At 43.1% G+C, this 17,132-nt stretch overlaps 1 protein-coding gene and 1 long non-coding RNA gene across 33 annotated transcripts in view; one reads left to right on the top strand and one right to left on the bottom strand.

Annotated features, from left to right (window-relative positions):
* Positions 1-4,310, bottom strand: part of LOC309610576 — a 36,475-nt gene extending 32,165 nt beyond the window's left edge. For 9 of the 11 annotated variants that reach the window (XR_014234032.1, XR_014234033.1, XR_014234034.1 and 6 more), the window contains exon 1: positions 32-4,310. This is a non-coding gene — a long non-coding RNA (uncharacterized lncRNA). The remainder of the gene's footprint in view (positions 1-31) is intronic. The other 2 variants (XR_014234041.1, XR_014234042.1) reach the window with 2 other exon arrangements.
* The window catches only part of DLGAP1 (DLG associated protein 1), an 856,539-nt gene that overhangs the window by 786,199 nt on the left and 53,208 nt on the right, over positions 1-17,132 (top strand). For 17 of the 22 annotated variants that reach the window (XM_082353525.1, XM_082353530.1, XM_082353514.1 and 14 more), the window contains 2 exons: positions 8,496-8,875; positions 16,369-16,460. In XM_082353525.1, the coding sequence (XP_082209651.1) occupies positions 8,496-8,875; positions 16,369-16,460 (472 nt within the window). The remainder of the gene's footprint in view (positions 1-8,495; positions 8,876-16,368; positions 16,461-17,132) is intronic. The other 5 variants (XM_082353532.1, XM_082353531.1, XM_082353516.1 and 2 more) reach the window with 1 other exon arrangement.

The raw sequence follows: 17,132 nt of genomic DNA, 5'->3' as shown, positions 1-17,132 counted from the left end.
CCCGGACGTCCCGCGTCCCAGCGTGACTTACCTGGGAGCCGAGCCTCGGACTGAAGTTGTACCTTGAAAGGTACATCGGTGATGTTCCGAGCTTGGTCACAAGGGGGCGCTCGAGAGCCGGGCTGCCGCAGCAATACTTTGTTTTCTCAGACTTGGTGTGGCGAAGGGGGAGGGCGTGGGGAGGAGGAGGGGGGTGGCGAGGGAGATGCAGCTGGCTTTCAAAAAATCCTTTTGTTCTCTGAAATCCTGCCGCTTGCCGTTTTAGAAGGCAAAGGTTGCCACGTTACCTGTTGCCAGGGTCCTGAGAGTGCTTGGGGAAAATGTGGGCGACAAAGGTAGCGTACAAAGTCCTGGGCTCGGTGGCCTTCCAGCCCTTTGGCCGGGCTTGGCGCTGACATTTGGAGAGCAGCTGCCGCGATCGCCGAGCATTGTTTGGTTGTAGTTCTAACAGAGGAGTGGCTGCGTGTTACATCATTTCCAGGCATGAAGTGCCTGGGGTTGTTTTTTTTTTTTTTTTTAATGACTAATTTTCGGATCCCTCCCTCCCTGGAGTTTGGGACAGAACATGCACTGTGCACGACAGCCTCACCTCAGGAAGCCCAAGTTTTGTAGCAACTTGTTAAAATAACTCGGGTGCCTCAAAAGGAAAAAAAAAAAAAAAAGCTATGTTTCTGAAACAAACCTTTCCATTCTTCCTTCTGAGAACAATGCTGTGTTTGATTAGCCATGGAGGCTGCTCCCTGAAAGATCTGCTCTCCCCACCAGGGCCGGGCTGCTATCGGCTGAATAGATCTCTGAGCCAGACAAGCCTGGGCTCCGGGCATTTGTCTGGCATTAGGAAGCGTCTGGAATACTAGTAACTACCAACTGGCGAGCCTTATGACTACAAGAGTTCTTACACCACCCTTCCCTCGCCGTCCACATCCCTCTCCGCCCCCCTCCACCGGCACACAAGCCTGCTTTTCTCTACTTCGAGGGAGGAAAGGTTAGCTCGTTTCTGTGGTTTCCGTGGCGGATAGCTCTGGTGGTAATCAGTCCCGTAGCCACGTACCTGGAGCCAAAACTAACCAGGACAGAGGCCAGCAGAAGCCCTGGGCCCCCCCCCCCCCCAGGAGCCCCGCGTCCCGTCCCCGCAGCCCTCTGATCACCGCCTCCTCACCATGGGGCCAGCAGGCTGCGGACCGCTGACCACCACACTTTGGGTGGCCTGTAAATGTTAAGCTGCAAATGTTTTGAAACAAGGGAGCGATTTTTCCATGTGTATTTTGTTTCGTGGAGTTTCTCTCCTTTTGCAGAATTTTTCAAGTTGCAGCTGGGCACCCCTTGCTGACCACTCCAAATGCATTCATCCTCCAGACCTTTGCGCTCCTAGCTCAGTCCTCTGGGTCAAAGGACTCCCAGAGGACTGAGCTAGGAGCAGTTTCCTGGAATTCCTCGTGGAGAGCATTATCTTCTACTGGACGCGGTGTTTCAGAGAAGGCTTACTAGGCGGATGAATACAGGTGGTTTGGCTGAACAGAAGAGGTGGGACTGGAAGCCCTGTGAACATCTAGGAGCTGCATGACTTAGAGAAGTCAGTTACCTACCCTGAGCCTCAGTCTTACCATCAAACAAATGGGTTTAGTGAGATCTCTCTGGGTCGTGAGACCATGTCTATTAAATTCTTTTTCTTTTAAATTAATTTATTTATTTTTGGCTGCGTTGGGTCTTCGCTGCTGCTCTCGGGCTTTCTCTAGTTGCGGCCAGCAAGGGCTACTCTTCGTTGCGGTGCACGGGCTTCTCACTGCGGTGGCTTCTCTTGTTGTGGAACATGGGCTCTAGGTGCGAGGGCTTCAGTAGTTGTCGCAGCGGGCTTCGTAGTTGTGGCTCACGGGCTCTAGAGCACAGGCTCAGTAGTTGTGGTGCACAGGCTTAGTTGCTCCGCGGCATGTGGGATCTTCCCGGACCAGGGATCGAACCCATGTCCCCTGCATTTGCAGGCGGATTCTTAACCACTGGGCCACCAGGGAAGTCCTGTCTATTAAATTCTTAGCACAGCGTGTGTTACGGAGGAAAGATGGACTCTCCGGTGATTCAGTTGATCTAAGGGCAGGTGAAGCGTCTGGACTCATTCTCCATCTCATCATCTTTGTTTTCACCTGGGTTTGTACTTTTATCATGTGAAGGACTCCAGCTAGATCACAGATCTGTTTGGCGTTTGGTGGGGCAGTCCAGACTGGGGAGCATGTCACCCCGGGGAGGATGATCTCCACCGTTCATTGTAAATTCAGCACTTCTGGGCCTGCTTGTCCGGAAGTGGCAGCAGCAAACTTCTCGATTAAGAGTTTTGTCTTCATCGGTGCCAATATGTGCTCCCAGGATGCCAGAACATTCCTCAATGCTACCAACAGCCTGCTGGTAACTCTCCCTGGCCTCCTCTCTTAGCATGCTTGTCAATGGGTCCCTACTTCTCAGACAGAGAGCTCGCTCCCCAGCGAGGGCCCCATATTCCATCCTTGGACGACCGACTCCTAGAAAAGTATTCTTTATGCCTCTCTGAGCTTTTCCTTTTGTGGTTTCCCTGCGGGCCTCATACGGCCTGAGTCCATGCCATCCTTTACACAATAGCCTTCGAAATAATGCGAAACCCCTCCGTCTACCTTCTCTTGCAAACGAAACACCCTCTCTCCTTAAACCATTCCTTATAAGACATAGTTTTTCTCTCCTCAGAGAACCCTGTGATTTCCCCTTAAAGGGAGGGCAGAAAGGCGGCAAGGCAATCCTTCCCTCATTCTAGATATCACACATGTACGCAGACATGCCTTCACAGAAATAGACAACTTACCTGACGTTAAAACCACAAGTCTACTCTTCCCGTCCTGTATTTGTGCAGTCCTCCCTTTATGTCCCAAGTTTAGGTCCTCCCACATTTCTTTCCTTTGGCCTCTCCACATCGTTTTGCTTTCTAAAGTAGCCTGTAGTTTCAAGTTACCTCTCTAGTCTCTCAATCTCATGTGCAATACCACTGCCCTGTCCCCTGGATTTGCGAACGTTCCAAAATCGGTGCTTCTCAAACTATCTCTGGTGATGGACAGTTTGTTTGCTTATTTGATGTCCAATCTGTTGCAGATCAACATTTTGGTAAAATGCAATAAAAATGAATTACTAGAAGAAAGAAATTAAAAAACCAAAAACATGCAAAAAACAAGCCGTCATCTTTCTAATGGATTCAACTGACAGAATCTCTGTAGAATTGCTATAAAGTTTCTAAATGCTTCCTCTGGATGTTTTCATGACCTGTCTCACAGTGCACTCATCAGATACTTCGTGAATCCAAACCTGTCTGTGGGTTACACTTTGTATAGCACCGCGGCTGTGTCATAGGTGTGCTGGAAATGCTTAACAACCAGCTCTCTGGGGGGATGCCTGCTGAGTCACAGCACTTGCCAATTTCCATGGTGTAAACACTCACACCAAGGTCAGTTTCAAGCTAGCAAGGAAATGTCACTGAACACAGACTTGGGGAGGGATTTGCACAGTTGAATCTAGCAAGCTGATGAGAGCCAGCTCCAGCGCCCCACTGTTAACCCCATTCCATTTTTTAAATCTCTTTTCCAGTAAAGCACTTCCTTTTGAGGGCTTGTTAACCTCCTGTTCAGCTGGACCAAATCACTCAAATCAGGAGACCTTTGTCCTCAACAGAAACTAGACCGTGGTTCCAGGCAGCCCTCCTCTCTCTGGTGGTCTGGGCTCAGCAAGAGCAGACCATCTGATACGACTCACTGCAAAGCCAAAGTTGCTCTGACTAGTAAAAGCAGATCAAATCACAGCCTGCTTTGTGGTTAAGAACAACGTAGGACAACTTATTTACACCTACAAAGTCAGCCATGTACTTGTATATTTTGGAATTCTTCTGTTGATCTTTTGTGTTTTTATTTGTAGTTCCTTATGGGCTTGTTCTCGTATCTGAAAGCATTTCTAACATTCAGCAACCAGGAACTGCTAAATAATTCCTCAACATAGCATTAGAGTATGTGACCCATTAGCTCAGCCAGTAAGTCCATATTAATAAGAAGAAATAAAAAGTAGGTTTGCTCCTACATCCGTTTTGTGTCCAGCTGACATACATAGGATAACCGGAATGAAAAGAGAGTCCAGGTAGTTTTCCAGAAATCCTTCACCACTCCAGACAAAAATAATCCCTGGCTCTGGTCTTCCTGAGACTTACAACAGCATTATCGTTCTATGCAAATGGAGAAAATATTGAAGAATCAGCTACAAACTGAAATAGGGTAGGAATTTGTTCTCATTTGTTTTTCTCCGTAAGTTCTTCTTTTTTTTTTTTTTTAATTTTTATTTATTATTTATTTATTATGTTTTATTTTTGGCTGTGTTGGGTCTTCGTTTCTGTGTGAGGGCCTTCTCCAGTTGCGGCGAGTGGGGGCCACTCTTCATCGCAGTGCGCGGGCCTCTCACTATCGCGGCCTCTCCTGTTGCGGAGCAGAGGCTCCAGACGCTCAGGCTCAGTAGTTGTGGCTCACGGGCCCAGTTGCTCCACGGCATGTGGGATCCTCCCAGACCAGGGCTCGAACCCACGTCCCCTGCATTGGCAGGCAGATTCTCAACCACTGCGCCACCAGGGAAGCCCCGTAAGTTCTTCTTTAAAAAAAAAAAAAAAAATTTCTTAACTCAAATGTAAAAACCAATCTCTGGTCTCTTGATGCATTACACTATTATGTGAATGAAAGTAATGACAGTGAAATCTGGAAACCTGCTCCTTCTGACTCTTCTTGTAAATGGATAGGAGACTTTTCAGCCAACTTTGAGCTGGGATAGCACATCACCAGGACCCAAAGAAGGAGAAAAAAAATCAATGTATCTGATATGAACAAATAAACCTATCTGACAAAGGAAAGCAGTAATAATGATTAAACCAACAGCATCATTTCTTTTTCAAGTTCCACTTGAGTAAAAGGAGCACTTGCGTTTTTTAATCAGTGTTTTTGAGAATGTTCCTCTTAAACAAATGAAGTGTTTCCCTTACGGCATGTAAGCCCCTCATATTTTGTTTCTGTCTTGACCAGACAAGATTTATTAACTTGTGTTTCACCGTCCTTGGGCCCCACTCTACCACATGCCTCCTGGTGCTCAGACCTCAGTGGATTCTAAATCATTCGTGGTGCTGAATCACGAGAGTAGAATTTTAAAAACAAAACAACAACAACAACAAAGAGAGAAGAGAAGTGTTCAGGGCTTAGCCTGCAAAACTAAGAAAGCGTGATGCTGGGAAAAATTGGGGGATTTAGTTGTCTGAGTTTTTGGAGCAGCCTCAGATGCACAAGAACTGGGGCATGAGGAGGAAGGGAATTTTGAGAAGTGTGAGTTGTGTGTTGGGTCTCCTTTCTTCGCCCTCAAAGTGCAATCTTAAAGATTTGAATTCCTTTAAAATTCCTATTTGATGACTAACAGGTGGTGCTTCTTTGAGTTTGACTCCGATGGCCCTGGCAGAATTGTGCCGAGCTCTAAACACCAGTAAAATCTCATAGTAAAGCCCCTGGGATGTAACCCCATGGCGGATGGTCCCCTAATTCACAGTGAGCCAATCTCAAATTCTTACCTCCTTTGGGCATCGGGGCTGGGCCAGCCTGTTGAGGAAGCCACGTCCCCAGGGTCCTCCCTGTCCAGTCTAACCCTAGTGGATGCCTAGCATTGCTGCTGCTGTCCTGAAAGTCCCCGGCGATCCAAGTCCCCAGAATTATCCCTATTGATATCGAAGAGGAAATGTTAACAGCCACCAGATGGCGCCAAATTGCATTTGGCCCCAAGGGGTGTGTAGCCAACCCCGACATCACACTGGAAATAATGTGACACCCCCACCCCCAAATCATAGGTATCACATCGTGCTGTAAATCACAGCAAATGAAACGATACTGTATTTGGCCGCATTGTCCGGTTTTGATTATCCACACCGAAAAAGGAAATTGGGGGTAGCTAACAAGGATCAGTAAACAATCCAAAGGATCAGACATTTGATGTTGGAAAGTGGCACTTCATTTCTTCGGAATATAGGTGGGCTGAATGTCCTGAGAACCCATTTCAAACAAAATACAGTAAGTCCCCTACAAAGGAATGAGATCTGTTCCGAGAGTGCATTCATAAGTCCAATTGTTCATAAGTCCAACAAAGTTAGCCTAGGTACCCAACTAACACAATCGGCTATGTAGTACTGTACTGTAATAGGGTTATAATACTTTTCACACAAATAATACACGAAAAAAAAACAAACACAAAAAACAAAGAAAACATTTTTATTCTTCCAGTACAGTACCTTGAAAAGTACAGTAGTACAGCACAACAGCTGGCACGGTCACATCTCTGAAAGTTCGCAATGTAGGGACTTACCGTAATGAGTTCACATTGTAGGAGAAGGCATAAAATGATCTAGTTTCTTAGATTCGAATATATAGATTGATTCTATCCTAATGATGGTCCCTCCCCGGCCCACCCACTCTGGTCTGCAGCTGAGTAACTGACACCTAGCATTATCCCCTTCAAATTTCCTGGGAAGCGGAAGGTAGCTCCTCAGTGGTTACAATGCATGAAACTCAATCAAGTGAGGGGAAACATCAACGATGCACGTGTCTGCATCCCTTGGCTTCCCTGTGGCTGGTGGGATAACCTGAGCCCGGGCTGGTCCTGCTCCAGCTCTGCCTCTGCCAGCGCTGTGAGCCTCCCTCTGCTGGTCCCGTTACCGTTAACTCTCAGGCTTGTTAGCTAAAAGCTGCAGAGTTTGGAGCGTGTACTGCTGAGCTCTGTTCATATTTAAAGATGTGTGATTCACGCACAGCTGAGATGGAAGGTTTTCCTGGGGGAGCCTCTGCCAGTCCCAGGTAACTGAGAGGAGGCTACATTTCTATTATTCAGGTTACCCTCACCTCCAGAGCACATGTGATACTGTAACGTGACATCTGTGCGTTTCTTTTCCTTCAACTCTTGGGCAAGCCCTGGGAAGTAGCCAAACATTTCTGTCCCCCTCTTTTATGGTTAAGGAAATTACACCAAATCACAGGGCAGTGGAAGAGCAGGGCAGAGAAATGCGATCCTTCTGTTCATTGTTAGTTATAGGATGCTTTTTTTGAGTGACCTCAGGAAACACCCTGAATATCGAAGTGAGTATTTCATTCAGCGAGATGGCCTGAGTGACAACTAGAACCATGGGTAACTAGCTAGCATTGTGTGGTCAGGACTAGCCGATTTGGTGTTAACAACAGTCCCAAAAGGAAAGGCTGAGGGTGGGGCTGGGAATGAGGTGGGGGAGAAAGTGATGGAAACACAATAGTTTGAACCATTTTTTAAGGGGACTCAACAAAAGTCTTTAGAAAGCTGGTTAAGGAATCATTCTTTACCAGGGGGCGGTTCCCACGTGGAAACTTCATTCTTTTCAATCTGTGTTTTCCTGCATCGTGCTCCACAAATATGGAGTGCTGAGAAGCAGTGTGTACAGCTTCTTCAGGACCCTGGGTTTATCCTCAGATTTTTGCAGAGAGGGGCTGCAGGCTGCTCCAGTGGGAACCTCCAAAAGGGGCGCCTCACTGTGCAGAACCTTGGGCTGATCACGTCGCCCTGAAGGACAGCACTTTGGGGAGTGGGTTCCTACAGGCCACATGCAGGCTGATCTCCCAACTAGCGGGTACATTTATTTTACAGTAGGAGACGTGTGTGTGGTGTCCTCCCTCTCAGAGGACGGATCTGCTGGGAAACAGCAACACAATTCAGAACTAAAGTTTATAGAGTGAGCACAAACCCAGAAAAAGGAAGGAAGGAAGGAAAGAGGGAGGGAGGGAGGAAGGAAGCAAGAGAAAGAAAGAAAAAGAAAAGGAGGGAGGAGAAATGGAATGAAGATAGAAGCAAGGTGCAAGAAGTTAAGACAGTGGGTTGAGCTCAGCCCCCCACCGGTGCCCTGCTCCCTCCCCATCCCCTCCCCCTCCCCCATAGGCACTTTGCCCTGTTCTTAGGATTAGAACACACAGGCTCACAACCTCTTTGCTTTCTTCTTTTTTTCAGTGTTCTTTATTGACCCCCAGAATCTTCTCCAATGAGTTACTTTGTTCAGCATTAGCTGTGGTTAATATTTCCCTGAGAAGGCAAAGATTTCCCAAGTCTTTTCTGTGTTATACATTATCTCTCAGGGTGCCCTGTTGCCCCGGAAGATTTCTACAGATGGCTAGTCCTGTCTGTTTTCTGTCAGTTCATATTAATCTCCATTTCAGAAACTTCCATCTCAGAGGTCAGTGTTTTTCAGTCTCTTTCCCCCTCAGTCGTATGGGGGTGTCGCCTTAGAGGAGGCCCAAATATGCCCCCTAAGCAGGGATCTCACTTAGTCTATAAACAGACCTGTTTTCACGTTCAATGTCTTGGTGTGTTTCGTGGGCCCTAATTTCCAATGGATGTCAGTTACAGTATTGGCAATTAAAACCCATGCAGAAATCAGTGTCTTTGTTTTCGCTGTCTTCCAGTGTCATCTTGCATTACAACATATAAGAAGACACCACCTCCAGTCCCACCCAGAACTACCACGAAACCTTTCATTTCTATCACAGCCCAGAGTAGCACAGAGTCGGCCCAGGATGCCTACATGGATGGACAGGGCCAGCGAGGGGATATTATCAGCCAGTCTGGACTGAGCAACTCCACGGAGAGCCTGGACAGTATGAAGGCTCTGACAGCCGCCATCGAAGCCGCCAATGCCCAGATCCACGGCCCAGCGAGTCAACACATAGGCAACAATGCTGCCACCGTCACCACCACCACCACCACCGCCATGGCCACCATCACTGCAGAGGACAGGAAGAAGGACCACTTCAAGAAGAATCGATGCTTGTCCATTGGGATACAGGTAACAGCCTCCCTTTCTGTCCTTTGAAATAGGAGCCCAGGGAGTTCCCCGGTGGTCTAGTTGTTAGGACTCGGCGCTTTCACTGTCACGGCCTGGGTTCAATCCCTGGTCGGGGAACTGAGGTCCCACAAGCTGAGTGCCTCAGCCAAAAAAATAAATAAATTTGTTAAAAAAAAAAAAAAAGAAATAGGAACCCCAAATGAAGAAATGTACCCCCCCCTTTTTTTTTCCAGAAGATTCACTATCTTGCCATTTTGGATGATGTAGCTATTGTAGGACCAGACTTTCAAATTACTGGCTCTGGGCTCCTGTATGTTGTGAAATGTGATTTTTAAAAATTACGAAGGTGTTTTGTCTATAGACATTATCAGCATCTTTTTTTTCCCCAAAAAATTCCAATCTTTTAAAATTGAAGTATAGTTGATTAGCAGCTTTTATTTTTGCTCTCGAAATTGAATGTGGTGAGACAAGGGGAGGATAATTAAACAAACATGAACACAATCAAACATAAAGTGTCCTCAATTCCTAATGCACATTTTGATTCTCAAAAAAGGAGTGGGCATCCAAGAACAACGTGGATGATTGGATGGTGTTACAGTGTGTTCAACGCTATTGAGTAACCATACGAGAACAAAAATGTGAACCACTTCGCACAAACGTGGGAGTGATGGCCAGTGAGACCAAAGGGAAGGAGAGCGTGGAAAGCAGTAACTCCCCTCACAGCATCATGAGGAAAGAATGTGCACCAGGGTCAGCGTAACTGTGGGCTATTTAATCATGCATTTCATTCAGAAGGTAGATACTTCAGCAGGCTTCTCAGTTTAGCTCTGTTTTCTGTTGCCCAATGATAAGATCAGACTGATTCTTGGTTGTTAGATGGGTTCAGCTTGGCTTACCCTGCTAGAAATTTCCTCCCATCCATGGAGAAGAGTCATTCTTTCCCCCCATTTTTGTTGTGCTGTACCATTCTGCAGGTGCCCTTTGAATAATAACTTCCTGACGTGATGGCCCATAAATCTATCCATGCTGAACCAACTCTAAGGCACGTCTAAGCACCAGGCGTGGGGTACGTTTTCACAACGATGATGGATGTTCACCATCCATTCTGCAGAGTCCACTTTGAAAGGACAATTAAACTTTCTCTGGTAGCAATGAGTCAATGCTTTTTTATAACCAACAGGTTACCATGGCACGACTTGTCAAGTTTCCTAAAAGAACTTGTAGCACGGGTGCTTAGGACCAGATGACCCAGCGGGAGGCCCCGGGCCGGAAGCCAGCCTCCACCCACCCTCACCCCATCCCCAATCCCAGGAGTTAATTCCCTCCCACCGCCCAGAGGATTTCGAGGGGTGGGAAAGAGCAGAGGTCGGTCTTCTGTGTCGTCCCAGGCAAATTATTTAATCTTCCTGAGACTGTCTTCTCATCGAGCCCACGTAGGATTATTTGAAGGAGGGAGTTTACAAAATCCAGCTTCCTGTAAGGCTTTCAGTTTGGGATGATGAAAAAATTCTGGGGCTGGATAGTGTTGATAGTAGCACAGTAATGGGAATGTACTTAATGCCACCGGAACTGTACACTTAAAAAGGGTTAAGTGGAGAATTTTATGTCTGTTTTACCATAATTTTAAAAAAATTCCACCTTTCTTATCTGGCACATAATTGGCACCCAGTAATGTTAGCTTTCTTCTACTTCCTTAATGTTTAAATTTTTTTCTTTATTTTACATTATTTTTTCAATAGATAATATATTCCTATGGCTCAAAATTCAAAAGTTATAAAAAGACATACAGTGACCAGCCTCTCTCCCCTTGCTATTCAATAGCCAGTCAGTTCTCCTTTCCGGGGAAAATCAATATAACCAATATTTGCATCTCCCTGCAGGGATATTTTGCACATATTCAAGCAAATATATATTTATTCCCCTTTTTACCCAGACAGTAGCAGCATATACCTCACACTAGTCTATATCTTGCCTCTTTTCACTTAACAATGTATTTTAAAGGTAATTATCTGTCTTACTGTTCATTTTATTTAAAAGCGTCTATCTATCTTAATCACCTCCCAGGTCTACTGGTTGGTTAGGTTACTCTCTAAATAATTCTTAGAATAAAGCATTCATATACTGTATGACATCCAACTTACATTATTATTATTTTCACCCAGTAAGACAGAACTACTCTGAAATTCACAAATAATGCTAGGGAGAAAGTCTGTTTCAGAGGCCACCCTGCTTCTTGAATATTTGGATATTTTAGTGAGCTAAAGAATTGTTCTTACTCTTCCTCCAATCATTGTTCACAGCTATGGAAATTATATGAGAGCACTGCGTGCTTTATATGGTTGTCCCATTCTGCCTCTACAGCAGCCCTATGGCATAGGTGGTGTTATTATCTCTCCCCCAGAAGTGAGAACCCAAGGTCACACATCTTATGTTGACAGAGCCTAGATTGTACCTTGACATCTAATGTGACCACATTATGCTGCTTCTTTGATAGAGAATAATAAGTAAATTTAAATTTAGGATACAAAATAGTCATCAAATTTCATTACACTGTAATCTAATTTAAATCCTAATCCCCCAAATATGTGATACTAGGACCTTGGACTCTTTCTCAGTTTACCTTTTTAGAGTCAGAGTTTTCAAGCCTTTCCCAACATTTTAAATTTAATCTGTATCTAACAGTTAATATTATAATTATTTACTTTACAGCCTGTGTGAACTTAGGCCAATTACTTAATGGTTTCCTCATCTAGAAAATGAGAATAATAATAGTTGCTATTGCATCGGGTACTTTATATATTGTTATAAAAACTGATGGATAGGGACTTCCCTGGTGGCACAGTGGTTAAGAATCTGCCTGTCAATGCAGGGGACACGGGTTCAATCCCTGGTCCAGGAAGATCCCACAAGCCGCGGAGCAACTAAGCCCATGCGCCACAACTACTGAGCCCGTGCTCTAGAGCCCATGAGCCACAACTACTGAGCCCGCGTGCCACAACTACTGAAGCCCATGCACCTAGAGCCCATGCTCCGCAACAAGAAAAGCCACCGCAATGAGAAGCCTGTGCACCACAACGAAGAGTAGCCCCTGCTTGCCGCAACTAGAGAAAGCCCGCGCGCAACAACGAAGACCCAACGCAGCCAAAAAATAAATAAATAAATAAAATTAAAAACAAAAAACTGATGGATACAATATATGTAAAGTTCAAAGCATAGTGCCTGGCATATTAAGGGCTCAATAAATATTAGGTTTGATTGTTATTATTAGTATTATCCTCCTTTAAAATTTTGATTAGCCAAAAACACTAAAATTATATCATCAGCCGTGGGCTTTCTCAATTTTTTTCAGGACAGAGATTTAATTAACCCTGCAACATATTTAAAAATTTTGAATGCCTCTTCATAAATTTAAGTAGATTACCCTACATACTATGTAAGAAAGGTGACATTTGTCAATATTTGGATCTAACAAAGGGAATTAAAGTCAGAGAGATAAATTTACCTGCAATGACTAAAGCTTAAGAAGATGACAACACTTTGATGCAAATAAGCTGTGAGTTTGGACAGGTGGGGTGAGCCTGGAACAGAGTACAACGTCCTTCATCCTCGGACCCCTGCTTCCTTTCTTTCTCCCTTTCCCGGTGCATTGAGCACCACGGTTCTTAAGGGGAATATCTATCGTGCATCTTTCGAAAAAATTTCATTGGGTAATTTTGAAACTACCCCAAAGTGTAAGGCTGCAGCATCGTACTTTGGCTGACATCCTGAGCATTTTTAACTTCCATAAGTGTAGCCGTATGGAATCGGTTAGAATCCCATTCAGGAAAAAGGAAGCCGTGCTCGTTTCTCACACAGAGGCAGTTTCATATACCAGATTGGTCCTACAGTAATGGGAAGGCTGAGAGAGCAGAAAAGGGATGCAGTAAGCGGTCACCCTTGGACTAGGGGAGCAGAAGGGGAAAGACGGGGTTACCAAAATTCAGGAACTCAGAGGAGAGGCCCATATAGCCCATCCCAGACCACTGAGGCGAGCACGGCCGGCTGGTGCCAGGACTTGCAAGGGCTGGCGCACGCACTGTTGGGCTTCGAAAGGGCTGGGGTTGGAGCCACAGCTGCCAGCAGAACGTGGAAACAGGAAGGAATCCCCCTTCCCTCCTCCGACCTTCCTTGCTTAGAACCTAATTGGAGGCCAGCGAGCAAGGAAGCCTGGGAAATGTAGTCTTCAGAGTCCTGGCCCCTGTGCCACAGAGCAGCTGGGTAGAGAAGGTGGGCTTGGGGCTTCCAGACAGTAACTAAGTCACCAGAATGAGGCACTTTGTCCGATTAATAAATAAATGTGCTATTTCCCTCAATGAGCACATGCATTCAAAAGCCCGTGACGAGTGTGGTGAACATATGATCTTGGTTCACGTGTTCTTCTAGTGGGAGCAACTCACAGCACTAAATATGATTCTAGAGTATTTAAAAATATGTATTTTTATATAATATGTCACCAAAACTCACATCAACTACTTTTTCTGGTGCTTTTTCTGGTGTTCTAGTCCTGGGTGGGTGGGGGAAGGATATGGATAAATGAATAAATGGAAAGCTATTCAATATTTCTATATGGGAATACTCCAAAGTGTAAAGATGGCAATTCTCTCAAAATTCATACAAATATTTAAAGAAATTTCAATGGAAATTCCTATGTGATTTTTATCACTTAGTCGAGACTGAGGGGAGGGTTTTGACAATGTGATGTTAAAGTTTATTTAGAAGAAGTTAATACCCCAAAATACCCTAGAGGTTTTGGGGTTTTTATGAGTAAAATTTATTTTTTATTTAAAAAAATTTTTAAGTTTTTTATACAAATTTTAAATGTTAACTTATCACAAGATATTGGCTGTATTCCCCATGTTGTACAATACATCCTTGAGCCCATCTTACACCCAAGAGTCTGGGCCTCCCCCTCCCCCACCCCTATATTGCCCCTCCCTCCCTCACCACTGGTAACCACTAGCTGGTTCTCTGTATCTGTGAGACTGTTTCTTCTTTGTTCTACTCACTACTTTGTTGTATCTTTTAGATTCCACATATAAGTGGTGTCATACAGTATTTGTCTTTCTCTGTCTGACTTATTTCACTTAGCTTACTGCCCTCCAAGTCCATCCATGTTGCTGCAAATGGCAAATTTTCATTCTTTTTAATGGCTGAGTAATAGTCCATTGTATATATGTACCACATCTTCTTTATCCATTCATCTGTTGATGGACACTTAGGTTGCTGGAGTTTTTAAATTACATTTTAAAAAAAGAATTACAGGGACTTCCCTGGTGGTGCAGTGGTTGAGAATCTGCCTGCCAATGCAGGGGACATGGGTTCAACCCCTGGTCCAGGAAGATCCCACATGCCGCAGAGCAACTAAGCCCGTGCGCCACAACTACTGAGCCTGCGCTCTAGAGCCCGCGAGCCACAACTACTGAGCCCGCGAGCCACAACTACTGAAGCCCGCGCACCTAGAGCCCATGCTCCGCACCAAGAGAAGCCACCAAAACAAAAAGCCCACGTGCCACAACGAAGACCCAATGCAGCCAAAAATAAATAAATTTATTTAAAAAAAAAAAAAAGAATTACAAGAGGAGACTTGTCACAGAAAATATCAAGATTTATTACAAAATTATATCAGGAATAAAAGAGAGGGAGGAGCAATAAGACCATTAGATCAATAGACCCAAAACACATTTTTATATATGAGAATGTTTGGGTAAATATATATGGGTAAAATTTGGTATAAGATAAAGTTGGCATCTCAAACCAAAGAGATGAATTAGTTAATAAAAAGAGCCAGGTCAATTGATGATTCATGTGCAGAAAAAATATTAAATTTCCATATCTTCTACAAAAACATTTCAGGATAGTGGATTTAAGAACTAAATATGAAAAAAAAATGAAAGCATTAAAAACAAATATAAGAGAACTTTTTGGTCTTTCCCAACCATAAAAGCTAGATTGACTACATAGTAATTTAAGATTCTCTACAATGAAGGACAAAATTTAAAAGACAAATGATAAACTGGGAAAAAATATTTACAGTATATATAGCCAAGAAAGGGTTTAAGGGTCATAAGATATAAAGAGATCCTATAAAGAAGAAAATAAACAACTCAATAAGAAAAAAAACCCACAATAACTAGCAAAGGATATAAATAGGCAATTTACAGATAAAAATACAAGAGGCTAATAGATATTTTTCACCTGTGATATTAGCAAAAATTTTAAAGTTTGCCAATATTTAATATTGGTGAACATTTGGAAAATGGATATTCCCATACACTGATAAATGCTTTGAAGAGCAGTTTGTCAATATCCCTTACAGTTGAATATGCTCAGTACTTCCACCTAACATTTCTACTCCTAAGAATTTTTCTCATACAATATTTGCAGAATTGTTCTAAAGATACATATGAAATATTAATTATAATACTAAATGTAATAACAGCTGAGAGAAAATTACTCTGATGCCCACATTGCTTACATAACCATTAAAAGGAGTATTTATGTAGCCAACAAAAGGATTGAGTTAGAGCTATATTTACTAACATGATAAAATGTCCAAAAGATAGCAGTGTTAATGAATAAAGCAAATTGCACACAAAAAATATATAGTATAATCTCATCTGTGTAAATTTAGTATTAATAATCATTTTTATATATAATATATTCTACATATGTTAAAAGATGGTCAAATATGCATCAAAGGATTGACAGTGCTTCGTGGGGAACTTTTGCTTTCTACATTATATACTTCTGTGTTTTAGTTTTATACAACTTATGTTAAATTGCTTTCTATTTAGAAAAAAATAATTTATTGAAAACATAGAGAAAAAAGAGGAATAAATCTAACTGCTCTGAATAGTCATAAAATTTATTTCAAATTTGGGTTGGGCCTAATCTGTCACATAAGCTATCAGTTATATACAGATACATTTTCTATATGAACTATAATATATGCATAGCTATTTAGAAACTATGGAGTGATATCCAAAGCAAATTCCTTAATTTAAGGGGAAAAAAACCCGAAGATACTCTATAGTTATATTAATAAGGTTAATACCTAAATCTCCTAATGTCAACAATTCTAACTACAATAAATGAAATTTCTTCCTTCTTTTTCATTTTGTTATCTGCAAATTCAAAACTTTCAACAACACAATCCCATGAGGTGCTCCCTTCTAATACAGAGCTCACAGGTAAGTACATCCTCACAAATCCATGCAGGAATCACAGACATTTATTAGGCACTTCGGAAATGAACAAAACTGCATTTTACTAAGATCACCAGGGTCAAAGTGCATGATAATGAAGTTGCTCATCAAACACATAAACATTGAACAAAAAGGTTATAAATCACAAAACATTCCAATAATATTATAGAGGTTTCTAATGAAATGTGACTTTGTTTTTCAAGCAAGATGACTAAAATAGAGCACCTCTACTTTTGGTTATTTCTTCAGGTGGATGATGCTGAAGAACCTAACAAAACAGGGGAAAATAAAGCACCCAGTAAGTTCCAGTCCATAGGAGTGCAAGTAGAAGAAGAGAAATGGTGAGTCCACATGCATTTGTCCCCTTTCGTCTTGATGTTGGCAAGTATGGTACAAGTATTTTTTCCCTGTGATAAACCTTCAAGATTCAGTGTTATTTCTCATGAACTTCTGGGAGCATTCAGAGGGTGAGCCTGAGTCAATATTAGCTGATTCCTTCCTCTACTTTAATACTGGAGACCATTCCATGTAAATGTTAGCTAGAATAGTAGTGTTGGGGCCCAAAATATGACTCAATGGCATGTTGATTATTTTGAATTAAAACTACTTAAGAAAGAGTCAATGCAAGAGGGATACTTTTACCCTCCTCTCTGTCTCCCTGAAAGCAGGAAATAAATTTCCCATATGAAAGGTGCTCTCCTCGTACTGGGAGGTAGAAAGACACCATTATCACCAGAGATAGGGGACTCAGGGCTGAGAAGCCTGCATACTTGTTACTTCTTTACTAATTTACTACCTAAGCCCAAACTTTGCTTAAATTCCTTACTAATTAAACACCCAAAGCTAAGTTTCTTTGTCCTGTCAATCCCTCTCATATTTATCGCTTCTTTGTCTAAAAAATATAAAAGCTATCTGCTTTGGCCACTTCTTAGGTCCCATTTCTACGCGACCTCTATGTGCACACAAATTAAATGGGTTTCTTTTTCTCCAGTCCACGGAACACAATCTGTCTT

The sequence above is a fragment of the Balaenoptera borealis genome (assembly GCF_965194805.1).
Source record: "Balaenoptera borealis genome assembly, chromosome: 14".
In the NCBI taxonomy this organism is placed as follows: Eukaryota; Metazoa; Chordata; class Mammalia; order Artiodactyla; family Balaenopteridae; genus Balaenoptera; species Balaenoptera borealis.
Note: the sequence above shows the minus strand (reverse complement) of the source record. Positions and strands in the feature narration are given on the sequence as shown.